The sequence below is a fragment of the Acanthopagrus latus genome, chromosome 11 (assembly GCF_904848185.1).
Source record: "Acanthopagrus latus isolate v.2019 chromosome 11, fAcaLat1.1, whole genome shotgun sequence".
Taxonomy (NCBI): Eukaryota; Metazoa; Chordata; class Actinopteri; order Spariformes; family Sparidae; genus Acanthopagrus; species Acanthopagrus latus.
The window spans coordinates 30,726,185-30,744,509 of record NC_051049.1 but is presented as its reverse complement, the minus strand read 5'-3'; the positions used below and the strand labels follow the sequence as shown (position 1 = coordinate 30,744,509).

The 18,325-nt window shown below is 41.2% G+C and overlaps 1 protein-coding gene across 6 annotated transcripts; it reads left to right on the top strand.

The window, feature by feature from the left end:
• The first annotated feature begins 117 nt into the window (after window positions 1–117).
• LOC119028826 (putative nuclease HARBI1) lies at window positions 118–11,761 on the top strand. Of its 6 annotated transcripts, XR_005077811.1 has the most exons (9): window positions 121–663; window positions 780–912; window positions 2,937–2,991; window positions 3,070–3,434; window positions 6,753–6,900; window positions 6,987–7,149; window positions 7,244–7,514; window positions 7,751–10,749; window positions 11,265–11,761. XR_005077811.1 is itself a non-coding variant. In XM_037115145.1 (5 exons), the coding sequence occupies exons 2-5, from the start codon at window positions 889–891 to the stop codon at window positions 8,057–8,059; spliced, it is 753 nt and encodes a 250-aa protein (XP_036971040.1). In that variant the 5' UTR covers window positions 132–663; window positions 780–888; the 3' UTR covers window positions 8,060–8,282. The 6 variants fall into 6 exon arrangements, 1 of the variants encoding a protein (XP_036971040.1); XR_005077812.1 differs by lacking the exon at window positions 6,987–7,149 and having other exon boundaries at window positions 120–663; XR_005077810.1 differs by having other exon boundaries at window positions 6,753–7,149.
• Window positions 11,762–18,325: the final 6,564 nt, after the last annotated feature.

Here is an 18,325-nt window from a genome sequence, read left to right as displayed (position 1 = left end):
TCTAACGTTTCAGTGCTGGACCGTACGTAGACGTCACCCCCATATTGGATGTGGTAGCTCAGCCCTGTCAACTAATACAAGTCAATGGAATGAACTTTATAAAGCTCCTTCTACAAAGTGCTACAAGTTAATGTCTCTCATTTACACATTCACACACGTATGGATACATTCAGGAAACACAGAGCAACCAAAAACAATGTCTGTAACGTTTCTCTGATGATTCTAAACGCTATCCTTATATGTTCAGTGTACAGGTCGGCATCAAACCACAGGATGGATTTTATAATGTTTATATGAGTGTTTACAGATGCTAACGTATGTAACGCTGTTACTGTGATAACACATGACAGTTAAATATTTATAAAAATCCATCCTGTATACTGAACGCATAAGGAATAGTTAACGTTTATAATCACCAGAGAACATTACACACGTTGTTTTTGGTTCCTTTCTGTTTTCTGAATATATCCGTACGTGTGTGAATGTGTAAATGAGAGACATTAACTTATAACACTTTGTACTAGGAGCTTTATAAAGCTTACTCCATTGACTTGTATCCGTTCACGGGGCTGAGCTGCCACATCCAATGTGGGGGTGGCGTCGAAGTCTAAACAGAGTGTCAAAGAGGACCATCCGGAGACGCATGAAACAGAGCGGTTTAAGGTATTTACACTAAATTCACGTGTTTTCACTTAACGAACTGCTCTCATCCACTCAGAAAGGATATTACGTTTAGTGTAACATTACTTGATGTTAATGTTTTTTTTTTGCTTGTGCAGAAAACTGGCCTCTTTTCAGCTGTGAATGATGAGGAGTTGGACCGTATTTTAAGTGAAGTCCACAGAAGACATCCAAACACCGGCTACAAGCTAATGCGTGGTCATCTGAATGCAAGAGGTGTGCGTGTTCCAAGTGAGTATCATATGGGCATTATTTCTATTTATTGTTCATGTATTTATTATTTAAATATGAATTATAAATTAGTTCGCCTAGCTCATCTTAAGATAATGATCCTGTAGTGGGAGACTACCTTCCTTATCCATCCAATTATTCCACTATCTGACTCTGTGACTCCGCTCAAAAGTCCAAATCTGAGGAGAAACGGCTCTGAGACTAAGTCCAAAACCAGAGGCAAGACAGCTCAGAGACTAAGTCCAAATTAGAGACAAGACCGCTCAGAGACTAAGTCCAAATCAGAGGCGAGGCAGCAAGTCTTCAGTCCAAAAAGGTGTTTATTCCAAGAGAAGAAGTTATAAATCCATGAGGTACCCCGGGGCAACTGAGAAATCTCCCCCGATCACCTTCTTTTATACTCGAGGTCAAGGTCACCAGTGCCCTCCTGGACCACCCCCCTCGTCATGATCACGCGAGACTGTCATCTTACTATTCTCATTTTTGTCTGACTTCCTTAAGGCCTACAAAGTGTCTCACCCAGGCCCCTATCTGTGGCCTTGAGTGAGCTGTAGCTGCACCGGCTGCTCCCCCACTCCAGCCTTTTTATTATAAAGAGAGCATCAAACTTTGGTCTTACATCAGGCTCAAATTCCCTGTTAATATAGGACTGCAAGGTGTATTCTTAAATCAATGTATATGCATGATCATGACCCTGTTTATATTTGCCACTACAATCCTGTATGTGTCTATTTGCAATGCATCAGTCATTTTATTTGCAGTTTTCTTGAAGCCACTAGCATCAAAATATCCTATCCTAAAGTTTGGTTTTGCAAAAAAGAATTAACACTTTTTTCAGAAAATGACGTGAACTCTGGTTTGAGGCTGTGGTGATTCTGCAGTGTAGTAGTTTTACACACTTCACTCTAATGTCTTTTATTATGACCACTATTTCCTCACACTGGCCCTCATTTATCAAACGAACGTACAGCAGAAAAACGTCCTACGACCATTTCCACGCAAACTTCGTCATTTATCAATTTGGACGCGAGCGGAAGCTACGATAAGATCTCACGTCAGGTCTGAGATCGTGCACGCAAATTTGAGTCTGTGGATTTGCGGTGCAGCACAGCAAAATCTGGCTGAAAATAATTTACAAACCTCAGCTGTCATTAAGCATAAGCAGTCACATATCAAGAACAGATCAAAACGGATTCTTAAAACGAATAAAACAAAAAAAATAAAATAAAATAAAATAAAAATGCCCACGTTTTTACTGATACCACTTTTTGAAATAATCATAAATACAAGCAGAAATGTGTGTTTGCAAATTAGCTCATGACAACATTGTGTAATTGTTTTTGTTTTTTTTCCGATGGGTGTGACACAACTGGAACACAAATTGAAAGCACCTATTTAAACAGATGCTTTGACAGTTATCAAATCTTTACGATGGCAGACTTGCTTGTTTTGGAGGAACAATACGAGCGTGTCAGACGTGAGCGTGTTTTCAGAGACCGCAGGGATCTCCTCATGGAGAGTGATGCTTGGCTGATTCGTCGCTTTCGGCTCCCAAGGCTTGTGCTTATTGATTTATGCTACAATTTAGATGCTCGTTTGAAGAGGGAAACCAGGCGGTCAAATGCCTTACCTGTACCAGTTCAGGTGCTCGCCACGCTGGGTTTTTTGGCCACTGGGACCTTTCATTGGGAGATCGGGGACAGGGCTGGGGTCTCAGCAGGACGATGCTAGCAGCGTTGGCTGCAATAAAATCCCTCTCCCGAAAGAACATTCGGTTCCCATACAATAATGCCCAGCAACCTGTGATTAAAAGGCAATTTTGTGAGATTGCTGGGTTTCCAAATGTGGTTGGAGCAATTGATTGTACTCACGTGCGTCTGAAGGCACCATCCATAAATGATTACGCATTCATCAATAGCAAAAACTACCACTCGATAAATGTACAGGTGATTTGTGATGCCAAGCTATCACTTTCAAACGTGGTGGCCAGGGGACACACACGATTCTTTTATATTTCATAACAGCTGTGCTGGCGCGCGGCGCAGGAGGGCGCACTGCAGAGCCATAGACATCTCCTCGGTAAGTGGCTACCCTCGATAAATTGCATTAAACTAAACAAGGTATCAGATGATTAACATTGTGGTATGGTTCTTCTAGGTGACAAGGGTTATCCTCTAACGGAATACCTAATAAACCCGCTGGCAAACCCCGCTACAGATCAGGAACGCAGGTTCAACAGTACGCACACACGGAGACGGGTCACAGTGGAGCGCTGCTTCGGGTTGCTGAAGGGCAGGTGGCTCTGTCTCGGACCAGCAGGGGGAACGCTGCTGTATACCCCAGAGAAAGTCTGCAATATCATTTTGGCCTGTTCACTTTTGTACAACATTGCACTGGTGAATGGATTGCCTTTTGATGTGCCGGCGCAGCCAGATGAGCCAATGCCCATGGAACCGTGGCCAGTACAGCCTCCACTGGGGGCTATACGGAGGAGACAGGACCTCATTTGCCGCTTTTTAAACGTAAAGTATACATTAAACTCTTGCAAATGCTCTGCAGTATTTAATCAGTAATGTTAAGTATTGTTGGTGAAATTGGCTAAAGGCATACTAAACACAGACAATGGACAACATTTAGTCATTTAAGCATTTTATCACTGTCGTGTTGGGTTCTTTGTATGGCAGTGAATAAAGACTTGACTGCCGTGGAGCTAACATTAACATCTTTACTTGTTGCTCGTCAAACATACAACAACCTCACGACATCCCTTGGGGCTCAGGCAACCCCTAGCTTAGAGCACCCTCTTGTGTCTGACACACCTGTATATCCAGATGACACCACATCTCCCTTTCTGAGAAACAATACACTCTAACAGGTTCTCATAGAATTGCAGTATCTACTGAAAACATTACAGTGTATTGGTTACTGAAATACATTCCTTACAGAATTTCTTACCGCTCCTACCACATCATGAACTCCTATTAGAGGCCATTTCTTTCTTTCTTTCTTTTTTTTTTCCAACACCAGAAATCTATAAGGCCTGTTTTAACTCTTTAACCACATCACAGACACAGAAACATACCATTATTCAACTGGATGAAACTTCCCAAATACTTATTACTTAGCTGTCTTCTTTTCTTTTGTTAACATCACAACCTGTATCATGGACACATTTTGTTACAATCACTTTTTTTTTTTTTTTTTTTTTCACTTTTCTTATTTTAGGTGTCCTTTTTAGCATATCTGTCCTCACAGGTCTAGTCGATCTGGCTTTATGACAGGTCTGCCAGACCTGGTTGTAACAGGTTGTGGGGCTCCCTGAGGCCTCCCTGGTGAGCCTGAAGCCCGAAGCCCCATAAGCAGCTGGGCAGGGCTGAAGCCGTTGCTCAAAGGAGTGTTCCTGTAGGCCAGCAGCGCACAGTAGGGGTCTGCTGCTTTCTTCAGTAGGCTCTTTATGGTTTGGACGGCACGCTCAGGCTCGTTGTTGCTTTGTGGGTATCTTGGGCTGCTCGTCACATGCTCAAATTCATATTCTGCTGTGAAGGCCAACATGCGAGCGCCTGAGAACTGTGGCCCATTGTCTGTGACTAAAGTCTCTGGTATGCCGTGCCTCGCGAACGTTGACTTGAGGTGCACCATGACCTCTGTGCTCCTTGTTTGGCTCAGCTGGGCAATTTCGACATATCTACAAAAATAGTCCACCACTAGCAGATAATTGTTATTTTTCAATACAAACAAATCAGCTCCTAGCTTCTGCCATGGTCTGTTGGGCAGCTCAGAGGGTATGAGAGGCTCTCTAGCATTGGCACGTTCCTTGATGCAAGCTGTGCATCTCAACACCAACTCGCCTATCTGGCTGCTAAGCCCTGGCCACCACACAGATTGCTTAGCTCTTTTGCAGCATTTGACTATCCCCTGATGTCCTTCATGGATTTTCTCCAGCACACTATTTCTCATTGTAGAGGGAATGAGTAGTCTAGTGCCTCGCAGTAACAGTCCACTGTGTGTGCTGAGAACAGCCCTCTCGGCCCAATAGGGTCTTACCAGTGTGTCTAATCTGCTGCGATCTGGCCAGCCGTCGGCGCAGTACTTGACAGTACATGACTTGGGCGCACATGCTGTCTGCCCACAGCTGGACCTGCAGCTTGGACAGGTGGGTCTCGCTGGCAGGCAAGCTTGTTATCACAGAGTCCACATAAATTTTTGTTTCCTCCATCAGGCTATCGCTGTCAGTGGTTCCGCCGTCTTTCAATGGCACCAGTGACAGCGTGTCGGCTGTGGTGAGGCTCTTCCCTGGAACACATGTGACATTTAACCATATCTCATGAGTCTCATCCTGAATCTTTGTATTCTAGGTGGGAGCATATCCAGTGCTTGACCACCCAGCAGGCTCACAAGTGGATTATGATCGGTCTCCAATTCGAAATGGAGTCCAGTGATGACGTCTCTGAATCTTTCGCATGCCCAGGTCAGGGCCAGCGCTTCCTTTTCCACTTGAGCATAGCGCAGCTCTGTGTTCATGAGAGATGCATATGCCACTGGCGCCCACGTTCCTTCATGTTTCTGCACAAGTACGCCACCTAGCCTGTATGACGAGGCATCAGCTGAGATCTTAAGCTCTTTATTCGGGTCGTAAAACTGCAGGACTGGCGCAGCTGATATTTCCTGCTTGAGGCTGGTGAACCTGCTATCTGCTGATCAGGCCCCCAGTACCACTGGTTCCTCTTTGATAGCAGGTCTCAGATCACTCTGCATTCCTAGTGTCTGGTCCACAGATGGGAGGATAAACTTTTCTCTGCAGACCGCTCCGTTGAGGGAGAGAGGTCGACGCAGGTTTGGATATCTCCGGATTTATTTGGAGCCACCACCATGCCGGAACATCACTCTGTTGGCTGCTCCATCCGGCTGATAACCCCTAGCTGCTCTATGCGCTGGAGTTCCACCTTCACTTTCCCCATCAAAGGCAATGGGACACGGCATGGCACTTTCAGGGACACTGGCTTGGCATTGGGTCTGAGTTTAATTGTGTATGGTTGCTCTAATAAGCCCAACCCATCACACAGTTTCGGATAATTTTTCTTCACGGCCATATCAATGCTGTTGGCCTCCTCCAGTCTGCGTGATGCTGCGCTTAAGTGCAGCAACACATTTTTTGGTGGCCAGCTTTAAATCCGACCATTTTTTCCTGACCTAAATGTAAATAATTGTCTTGATCAATTAGCAGGCATAAGCTTTTAGGCTGCAGATGAAAAGATTCATTTAAGTCGTTAGGCATAGGTTAAGTTATTGAGAATTGTATTCAAACCTCAGCCGGAGTCTGTTCCTCTACAGCAATGCTGTTGACTGCCCCCGTTATCTTCTTCCACACACCGTTTTTATGAGCCCCTTGTATTCCACTCTTCAGACTGCCAAAAAGCACATCTTTGTTTTGCTCCACCTCGGATGTCAGGATGCCGATCTCCGTGTCGGAAAAATTTATTTTCTCACCTGTGTTTCGTCTCTTCATGTTTGACCTCAGTGGGCGAGGCCTCTGAACCAGGAATATTTAAGGGCGTAACACGTTAAAGACGATTGAATTCAGCCGCCGCATTTATCAAGGCCCGCTCATTCATATGCTGAGATTGGTCAAATACGAATGTTTCATAAATCGCACGTGTGTCCTGTCGTACAACCAATTATACGCTCAGATCTACACACGTTTTCATGCAAGATTGATAAATGAGGGCCACTATGACTCCTGAGGTATCTCTTTTCCAGTTCTGGTCAAGTAGATTGAACAGGTGTTTCTTAAGAAGTTGCCAGTGAGTGTATGGTTATTCATTTCATTTTCCTCCCCTCAGTCTCAAGACTGCAAGAGTCTTTACGCTGAGTCGATGCAGAGGGAGTCTACATGAGACATCTAAGGCTGCGTGTATTAAGGCGACGGCAGTATTCTTTTCCTGGCCCAAACTCTTTATGGCATATAGATGGCAACCATAAGCTCATCAGGTCAGAAATAGACAATAAACAGTGCATCTTTCCATAGATGTCATTAGAGAAATATTGTGCTGTTTTTGTGTGTTCACAATTGCCAGGTGGAGATTCGTTGTTCATGGTGGGATGGATGGATTCAGTCATTTAGTGGTCTACTTGACTGTGGCTGGCAATAATAGAGCTAGTAAGATCTTACAGAGCTTTATCACTGCTGTTGAGCAGTATGGGCTGCCACATCACAGGCAGAAGCGTCCACAATCAGTGGTAAATAAATGTTACAGCAACTACCAGTTGAATGTACTTCTTTATCATATGTCACACATAAATTAACACCTTGTCAATTGTATCCTAAACACAGAATAGAGAGGATGTGGAGAGATGTTTATGAACATGCCTTGGACCTCTTCTATCAGATCTTCACTTTATTGGAAGATCAGGGAACACTGAATCCAGACAATGAAGTCCATCTTTTCGCACTGCACCGGATCTTCCTTTCACAAATCCAGCAAAGCCTCAATTCTTTCAGAGATGCTTGGAACTTTCATGGTCTTAGAACCGAAAGGAATCAGTCACCACAGCAACTCTGGAGAAGATACAGAGAGCAAGGCCCTATGGAGGATCCTACTGAGGTTAAAAAAGATCAATTTTAACACTTTTTTGAAGTCTCCAAAGGAATTATGGGAGAAAATAATGTGCTACTTTAAATGAAGCATAGGTTATAGTCTCTTCAAAGTCTCCTGAGCTTTCAAAGATCAACCTCTTAGCTGTAGTTTCTATGGTGCATACTATGCATAACTGTACTATTTTACAAAACTGAATAGGCAACAGATTAGTAGAAGATTGATCATGCTTGTCATCCATTCAGGTTTATGAAGACTATGGGATCGACTGGAACGGACCTCACAGACTTCATGGAGGCACTGTGTCAGTCCCCGAGGTTCAGCTGGCCCGTGAGCTCTCAGATGAGGAGGTTGCCATTTTGCCAGCTCCAGGAGTTTCTGTAACTGATGCACTTGGATTATATGTAGAGACTGTGCAGGTTTTTATCAAGAATCATAGCAGACTGATGCTTTTATTTGCAACCCATTCTTTTATTAAGCATCTTAGAACAAGCAAGCACAAACTGAAAAAGTTTGCTTTCCCTAAAAAGAAAAAAAGCTGTTTTACTTTGTAGCTCTACAGTAAACACTGTTATGAGCTCATAAATGGAGTTTATGCACAGCTCAAATACTTCCTGAACTTTAACACACTCCTTTTCTTCCTGTCTCATTTTTGGCCACAGAATGAACAGCATGAAATGTCATTCTGTTGAAAGCTGAAGATGCAGAACTGCTTGGTTTCAGTTAATGGTAAAAATGTGTTGAACAAAAAAAATAAATAAATTATAAACTACTGCACAGTATGTTAAATGTTTTCAAAGATACTGAACAGTGCATTCAATGATCTGTCTGAACAACAACTTAAACAAGTCCAAATCCAGTCTGTGCACTATTTATGACAGAGACAAGTGCTTTCTCAAAGTCCATGTAGGTATTGAAATGAGCTGGCAGCTTCAGTGTCAAAGCATGTGGAGGACGTAGGAAGGGTTCCACCAGAAATCTCCCCTTTCAGTTCAGGAGGAAGCCTCTCCCAGCCAACCCAGAATGTCAGCAGATGGGCCAGTGTGCCTGATGAAGCTAAAAGTCACAACAGTTAGTTAACTTTAGTTGATCATATCTATCCGCGAGTAGGGATGTAGCGTTACCGGTGTCACGGTAAACCACGGTAAAATTCCCGACGGTGAAGGTTACCTTTTAAGTTTTAAGGTAACTCGTGGCGCGTGCGCAGCGTGCAACGTGCAACGTGCACTAGTTATGTAGTGAAGTAGACATGGCGGAGGGAGGATGTGATAGTAGCGGTCCTCGCGGCATTTTTCCCCCTTCAAAGAAACCAAATCTGGGCGTACTGTGGTTGTTATAAGAATACTCAGGGACAGCTGGTCGAGGATGGCAGCCCCATCTGCAGGAGCTGCAAGAAGAAAGTTGTTGCGAGGGGTGGCAACACATCCAGTTTACATGACCATCACCCTCAGCTGTTCAGCGAATGCAAGGTAAGCTAACCTTAAGCTCAGGTGCATCATGTATGTGTATGTTGAGTTTTCTCTGTCTAATTTGCTGTTGTCACTAATGTAAACTGACCAGTGGTATAACTGAACGAAGTTGATCCATGATTTGGCACGTTATTTGAACAGCTTATTAGTTGTAGATTTCACTTTTTAAAGTCAACCTAATAATTCCCCAAACATTGATGCAGAGCTGCAGAGAGGAGGATTTGAGACAAACACATAGTGGGAAGAAGAATAGAAGAATATGAAATGGTGAATATAACGTGTCTAGATAGAAATAAGAGCCAAAATAGGGTATTCACAATTCATTTAACAACAGTAATCCTTTTTGTTTTGATCTAAAAAGTGATCCAACCTGTTCCCCACAAAGTGATATGATCTAAATTATGAGTTTTGTGATCTGTTGGTTGCACCCTTAGTATTAAGTAACAATGGCAGTAATAATTAATGACATTTTCTATTAATTTTTTTCACAGAGGCCAATCGAGTGCTGCTGTACTCGATAACCGATGGCTAGACCGATAACTGTGATAATTTTGGCCACTATTACCACTGTGTGAAATGTTCATACCATTACATCCCTATCCACGAGACATAGAAGCATTTGTTAAGAGAGCGATACATTAGCCAAATAAGGTGTTTATACCTGTTTCAATGAACATCCTCAATGAAAGCCAGTGATGCGGCATGTGGATTCTATGTTAAAGTCTTCATCATCACTGTCCTCAACCGGCAATGTGATTTTTTTCTAGGAGCATCTTAAAGAACACATCAATGTAATTGATTTTTTAAAAAAGAAGAACTTATTTTGGTGAAAGAATATTCAAATCACATTCTTGGTAAATGGAAAAATAATCTGCTTAGTCATTTGAAAATACATTAAATAAAGCCACAAATATAACTAAATTACTGACTTACCTGTGATGTGAACTGCATTTCAGCCATTTTGGGCAAAAGAAGTGGGACAACATCTGGCCTAGATGTCAGCAGGGGCTATACCATCACATCTTTCAGTCCCTTTCTCAACTGTTTAAATTTGGCGCATGGTCCTCCCAATGACCTAAGAGAGAGACCAGACCCATATTGCAAACCAAATCCTCAACCCCAATTTTACAAAAGTTGATACAGCAGGAAAAATGTTCATAAAGTACAACGAAGTGCTTTATAAAATCCATTCAAACTCTAGTACAGAATATATCAACCCTTAAGACATGTATATATTTTAGAATAATGTATGCTGCTATTCAGATGTGTCTTTTCCTGGGATGTCCCTTCATTTTACAACAAATCACATTTTACAGAGATTACAAGTTAAAGAGAGTGCTAGTTGTCCTGTGTACAGTCCCAGTTTGCCTGTGATTGAAAATATGTTGTGCTTCATGCACATTTGTCATAACTGTTCTGCTTAAGACATAATTGATGGATGAATGGGGAAATTCCACTTTCTAAATTTCAGCAATTGGATGTTGCAGTAGATCATTTTATCACCTTTTTAAAGTATATTATCAAAAGGCAAATTAACAAAACCAAATGTGTTTTGTTGATCTGCTAACAGTGTACTGTGGTGTGATTTTTTAGTAAAAGATTTCACTTTGTTTTTGGAATATTTATAAGTGAGGGCGGAATTGTGTGACCATGGCAACGGCTGAGTTACCGGAAGAAATGGCCACTGGACAACAAACTGCTGTGCAACCGTACATGTTCGAAGAGGCTCCAGAATAAGTTCAGCAGCCAAGAATGAACATGGATGTTTCTCAGTGGTTAGTAGTTTTTTTTGTTTGTTTGTTTGTTTTTACCTCGACATTACTTGTTACTTGTTACTGCATAGACAAACGAAAGTTTTACGGGCTTAGTAGCCATCTGCCCCACGCTGTTACAGATCACAACCCCCTTCTACTGCCTCGAGTGTTTACATATCAAAGCTTAGCCAAACCTCGACTGGCGTTTACTGCTCTTCAGTTGCAGTAAGGCGGATGAAATTTAGCAATTGCCGTTACAAGAGAAAAACGTAACCCTGTATTATTATTTACCTTTATGTGGCCAGGTAAGTCAATTGAGAACCTGCTCTTATTTGCTGTGATGACCTGTAACTAGCAATGTCCAACAACTGTAGTTTTCAATAAGCCACAGTTGCCTCCCGTCAGCTCTCTACCAGCAGTATTGTTTTGGAACCGGTTTCAACAGTTTATAAACTTTAAATATTACAAAAGGAAACAACGCAACGTGATCGGCTATGTAGTTTCCAATGAATAATATACATTCTGCTTAAAAACAGGTGTTCCTGTGGCAATTGTGAACAAGTGCCTACAAAGCCTGAGAATATCTGCTGTATGGAAATACCACAGGTAAGTGTGAACACTGGGCAAACAAGGTTGTTATTTTGCAGTCTCTTTTCTTTAATCCATTGTCACTCACTTACCTTTCATAACTTATAGGTTACACGAAGACTAAGTTACAGCAGCTTCCTGAGCAACCATCATGCATGCTGTACCATCCTAGCCTAGAACCCGTCTGCCTGAATGTGTTTTCACTGCAGAATGCACTGAACATTTATCGGGCAGACTACGGACCTTTACGTCTGAGGGGAATAGTGCAGTAAGCTTTTTAGGCCCATAAATATTATTAATTTATTGCGAAAGTGTTATAAATTACATAACTGCTTCCTCTGTCTTACATTGCTTATAGTTTATCTTTACTATCTTTTACTTGGTAACATGAAAACTACATATCAAACAATGAAAACACACAGAACAGTTGGGAGAGATGTTTTATTCTAAGAAACAATTGTAGACATACAAAATAAATATCTAAAGTGGAACAGTTAAACTTGCCAGTTGCCATGGATGTGAACATTCAGTGCTGACTTTCTACTGAATTGTGTCCAGCCAATATAGATACCTAGCCTACAGAAGCTTTGTAAGCTGGTGCTGGTGCTTTCTGGGGCGGAGAGTGAGAGCTGTGCTGCCTGCCTGTGTGGTGCTGAGGATTTGTGCAGAGTTCCCTGACGCTGAAGGACAGTATGTTAGGTTCAGTCCTGTCCTTGATTGAACCTTTGCACATAACTGGCTATAACGTCCAGCTTGTTGGGTCTTTCATACTGAGCCGAGAGGTCTTCAGGGATTGTAAGTTTCAGCACCTCGTTCACATATGGGCCAGGGTCCTGGAAAACCTTCTCGAAGATCAGGTCCAACAGTGCATCAGCGTAGTCTGCAGTGCAATAAACAAAAATTAATGTTTGCAAGAAAATGCGCTAGAACCAAAAAGCCTTGTGCTGCAGTGTTGTCAAGTGTCTCTTCGTATTTCTCCTAATTTATACATTCTCCTTATTTATTATTTTGAAAACCATCACAAAAATAATTCAGATTTTATTTGTTTATTTTCAACCTATTGTGTTATTGCCTGTTTGTCCATCTTTTTTTTTTTTATTTGTGGGTTTCAAATAAAAGATTGTAAAACAGAATGTTGGCTCTGCTTTCACAGGCTTTGCAGTTCATTCTCCATGCTTAGATTTGGGGAAGCTGACTGTACAGAAGCTCTCCACCTGTAGATGTTGCCTGTGGTCAGTCAGTATTTTCATTGTAATGCAGGGCAGTCAGGTAGAGTCTTGGGTGGAAAAACAGCACTTTAAAAATCATAGTATACACACTAAACTATAATCAACTAAACAGATAGTTAGGTTTTATGTTCGCCAATCCATATTCATACAGAGTAAAACAAAACTACACATTAGAGTAAAATAGTGACTAACATTACATCATATGCTTTTGAAGTGAGGCCAGAGAGTTCTCATGGAAAACTGTGTGCCAGCTGTACATTTCACTGGTTGGTCTGTCTGGCAGGCAACATGATGCACAACAGACTGCTGTACAGATGTGCTTGGCTAAACACAAAAGGAAGGAATGTTATGTGTCTGTTTCTCATGTTACATAAAACAAAGCTATGTAGACAGAAATTCTGATTAAAACAATTTGATAAGGCAAATTCTGGCAAATCATAATCAAACTCAAAGCAAACCCATGCAAATCCCTCATTTCACATTAGATTTAGTAAGTGAGCAATACATATTGTGTCCATGCCTTTATATAACTAACGTTAATCGTAGCACAGCAGACAGGTAACCCCTGTCTCCGGCACCAAAGCAAAGTAATGATTGCTTGAGTACAGACAAAGTTTTGGTACTGTCAGATCAAGTCTCTCGTACCAGCAGCTAACACTACACACATAGTTACGTGTATATTAACACAAAAGAAAGTCGTTCAACTGCCATGGTGCTCCTGGGCATCTAACACACTGTCCTTTAGCACAACATGCTAATTGACGAAACGTAGCTCACTGGCTGTGAATAACAGCATTTCATACAGTCCTCTCTGCGTGTTCACGGCGTGTGGAGGAGACGGTTTCCCATGCTTGTTCGTGTCGGAACAGTAGCTGTAGCAACTGAGATGTTGTCCGCGGACAATGAGCTAGCTAGCACTGCTTGGCCGTGAACAGCGCTAGCTAGCCATCATCATGTTCATGGCTGAGCAGCGCTAGCTAGCTTGTCGTCGGCGGACAACATCTTAGTGGTTCACCGACCGGTTAGAAGCGATCAAATCTCAATTAGCTAATTAATTTTCTCAATTCACTGTCATGTTTTAAAAGCGTGCTGATACGACAGATTAAGATCTGGCAACATTAACATTACTGTGAAGACCAGTAAGCCCAATAAGTAAGGTTAGCTCAGCCTCATATTTACATCACCGGTTAGCGTTAGCTCATGTGCTAAACAGCCAAAGTAACACAAACTACACTGTTCTTTAAAATACTTGCAGTTTCTTCTTCTGTGGCGTTGCCACGGACAGTGCGTATTGATCCATCTTTGAGGAACAATCTCGTTGCCAGTCCAGCCTGATACTGACCCTAGTTGCTGAAACAGTCCGGTGTGAAGTGATTGGCACAGACAACAATGCTTTTGCTCAGTGAAGCTGGGACGTTTCCCTGAAAAATAAAATTTAGCCACTTCGCTCTGATATCCTCTTTGGTAGGGAGGCGATGTAGGGAAACATGAGTGTCCGTGCATCCAACGACAGAGCAGGAGTGCTTGGCTTTTGGGTTGTACAAGGTTGCGCTCAGGCTGTCGCATACAAGTGAAGCCAGAAATTGGCGGATTCTCCTTCAGGTAGCCGGAGTAATATGGGAGGAGATATCCAGCGTGAGGGCGGGAGTATTCAAATCACCTGTACTGTTATGTAACAGTGCGGGTGAAATCCAAATGGCTCTTTTAGAGACACATTTCCTGACTCCGCCAGTTTACAAAACATTGACGTAGAGGTCCTAAATCACTCTTCAGGGGTCGGGAGGCACTCTGGATATGCAATTATACATAGTAAGGCAAGGAAAAAGTGGGTTTTGCATAATATGACCCCTTTAAGCAGCACGCTTGGAACTTTATCCGCCTTGTGGTCTGCCAAACAACAGACAGTGTGCGTGTAGCTTCTTCGACTAACTTGAAATTGTGCTGGTCGTCTCGTCATATTCCTTCTGGTTCCACAGTTATATGGCGCAAAGAGCCTTGCTACCGCGGCTGCAACACAGAAACATGTCACAGCTTAATGGTCACTCATCAGCGAAAACAGCCGCAACTTCTATCTGGATGTTAACACTAACATTAACCTGCAAGCTAACACTATTTTGCTGATTAGCGAACTAGTGTTATCCTCCCTCCATTAACGATGAACGTATTACACATGACGCATAATGAGCCTATCGAATATAAATAGATTTCGAACCAACACCAAATTATCTAATTTAACCCACACCCATGTCCCGAGTCACTGATTAGTAGCACACATGATGGAGCGGCAGGTATCTGCTGTGAATGAGGATTTCTGCTTAGGGCTTCCTCAAATTCACTGCTTCTCTCAGCAGTTCAGGGCAACTTTCTGACATTTTGTTTTGCACCTCGCACTCGACATTGGGGCTAGCAGGGGGACCGAGTCTTCCACTTTGTCAGGTCGAGGTAAAGGGGAAAACTATGGAAGGGAAGGGTGGACCCAAATGTAGTAACACCGGAGGCAAAATCAGGAGAACAAAAGGCGAGCTTTATTTAAAGCTGTTACAAAAACCAAAAGCAGACCAAAAGAGCAAAAGGCAAAGTAGCAAACAAAACATCAAGACAAAGTAGCAAAATAAAACAGTTCAACAAAGTACAAAAAGAAAAAGGCAAAGTACAAATCAAACATGGAAAACTCAAAACCAAAAACATACCGAGCATGGACAGGAGCAAGGAACAGGAGCAAGGAACAGCTAACAGAAAACAATGACTGGGCAAGGAGTGAGTGGAACACAGAGACTAAATACACAGACACTAATGACATGACGAGGAACAGGTGAGGAGAGAGGAGGAAGGAAGCCAGGTGTGATAATGAGGGGGAGGAGCACGGAGGAACAGACCAGGAGGGAACAAGACAACAGACAGAGGGAGCCAGAGGGGAGAACACAGGAGAACTTAAAGGACACATGAGGGCATGGAAAAATCAAGACATGAGACACAAGACCTGGAAAAACAAAACACAGAACACAAGAAATAGAAAAAAAAAAGGACATGAATCAAAACCCAAAAACCAAAAACCAGAAACAAAGAACAACACAAACAGAAGTCATGACACACTTGAATTTTAGCCAATAAAGTTTTGTTTGATTCAGTCTTCTTCTTCTTCTTCTTCTTCTTCTTCTTCTATTATTGGCTTTTTTTTGGTGGTTGGCAACCAACCTTTAGGTGCATTTACTGCCACCTACTGGACTGGAGTGGGGGACATGAGATGAATGCGTCAATCCATTATCTGGAATCCATTTGCCTTGACTTGATGTGCAGGGTAACCAATCAGGTGTTAGGATCCACCCACGGACTTTGATGGGCGAGTTTGTCAGATAAAACAAATTCATGAAGCACAGGACCATGAAATAATTAATTAAATAGTGAAATTATATATATATATATATATATATATATATATATATATATATATATATATATATATATATATATGAAATGAATTGGTATCTTAATGAATTAATGACACATTTACTTAATCAAAGACACATTTAATTAATTATTTAGTGGTGTATTTAATTATTTAATTGTGGCACTTTTAGTCCTCCATAACTATTTGCTGGGGCATCCTTGTAAAATTAAATCTCAGATGCAATTTTCTTTATTATTTTAATTAAGTTACAAAATGAGCAGTCTTGAAGAAGAAAATGAAAATGCAATGTTGATGATTTATTACTCATTTTATTTGTGAGAAACATAATGCAGCAATGACCTTGAAATGAAAAAGCATTTCTGCTAATGCATTTTTATTTTCAAATTTGACATTTCAGATTGAATTTTAGTACCTATTTGCCCCTTTGCTAAATGTCATTTTCTTTATCATATTAATTAAGTTACAAAATGAGCAGTCTTGAAGATGAAAATGAAAATGCAATTTGGATGATTTATTACTCATTTATTTATGAGTCAAAAAATGCAGCTATATTCTGAAAATGAAAACGCATTTCTGTTAATCCATTCTAATTTGAATTATGGAACAGATTCATTTCCATATAAGTGTGATGTACGGAGACATTGATAGCAACATGCTGCCAGCAGCAGCCTGCAGTTTGTGTTGCATGGATTTTGTGCCACTACAAACCCTACTACTGGCCCAGCCTAAAGACAACACAATAATTTACTTGTGACGGGATAGCAGCCAAATAAAGAATTGCAGTCATGGTCATTCTTGGCTTCTGTATCTTGTATCTACACACTCATTTTGTTATTTAGCTCCACAGTATTCCTATTTTTTATTTTTTTATTCTCTGATGTCAACAATCTTGAAATAACTTCAAATAACTATCCCCCTTTCCATATAAAATTAGATTGATCCCTTTTAAATTGTGTATTTGAGTTTGTTTAATGTTTGATAAACTGTGTCAAACAGTAGATGGCAGCGTCTCCTTTCTTTACATTCAGGTTTGTGTATATGCTGTAGGGTGCATACTGTGATGTTATTACACTTTGTTCTGTGGAGGAGAGTCAAACTCTGTTTTGTGTTAACATCCTCATAAAGAGTAGACATGACAAAGAATTATATTGTGATGACTGTTCAAAGGGATGAAGAGAGATGCAGGTGCAGTCTGCTCTTTTCCCCATCACTCAGAATCAGAATCAGAATCATAAATCCTGTAATGTACCGCAGACAGGAATTTGTTTGTCAGGATGGCAGGATGTTAAGTTATAACATAGTGTCCTCTCCAGATGAAAGTTTTATGATTCAATGTCTCCTCCACCCTCATACCAGGTACAGTTACACAAAATTATTAAATGCAAAGGTCCCAAAATTAAAAGTGAATATTTGCTAATAAGAATGAAAAATTGATGATTTTTTTTATTTTGACCTCTGTTAGCTGTTGGAACATCCTATAACATGTTCTTTTGTGTAATAGATTACAAAGGACAAACGAACAAAAACGACACCTGCTCATCAGTTAAACATTAATGAATTGTTCACAAATGTCTGTGGTAACTGAACAATCGTCTGATTAAGACCTTGGGCATTCATCTTTATATATATCTATTAGATACTGACACATAATTGACACAAAATCAAACAATTATGCGATCATTTTAAGCTCTTTTGAAGGCATCAAATTAATAAGGATAAACTCATACTTAAACATGCTGTTTTGCTCACCACTCTCTCCATGTGTCCAACATGAATTGAATTAATTGAAGTATAAAATAATCAAGTTCTCTCTGAAGAAATGAAAACCTGTGTTGACTGTCTGTCCACTCATCCAGACTCATTTAACCTTCTGCCTCTTTTTCTCACTGCAACGTGTTACTACAGCAAGTTGTTGCACCATGCTGTTAAATTTGTTTATGTCTGCTTCCTTATGAGATAGCGTGAGAGCGATTGTGTGTCAGCTCAGCTTAAGTCTGCAAAGCCATGAAGCCAGAGTGCTGAGGCCACGCCCCTATCGTTGCACAGAGCAGTGATCACTGTTTATTCCAGATTTCATAATGTGTCATGTCATATTGCACCAAATTCAACACTGCACCTGGATCTCAGTAACAAACCTGCCAAGTGCCAAGACACATTTAGCAGAGCCAGACAAGATATTGTTCAAAATGTTTTATTCTGTATAATGTACAAATGTAGTGGTCAGGAGACATTTTAGAAAACATTGTGAACAATCCAGAATATATTTGAGATATTACAGTACCAGGACATATATAAAGTCTATGAACATCTGTTAAACTGACAGGCTTATAGAAGAATACCTTATGTCTTGTGTAATGGGTCATAACATACA

Coding starts and splice junctions, on each gene's coding strand:
- LOC119028826 (XM_037115145.1), top strand. CDS start 889: ATGCAAGAGGTGTGCGTGTTCCAA. Junction 913..2,936: donor AAGAGGTGTGCGTGTTCCAA/GTGAGTATCATA, acceptor ATTTCATAACAG/CTGTGCTGGCGCGCGGCGCA. Junction 2,992..3,069: donor GAGCCATAGACATCTCCTCG/GTAAGTGGCTAC, acceptor TGGTTCTTCTAG/GTGACAAGGGTTATCCTCTA.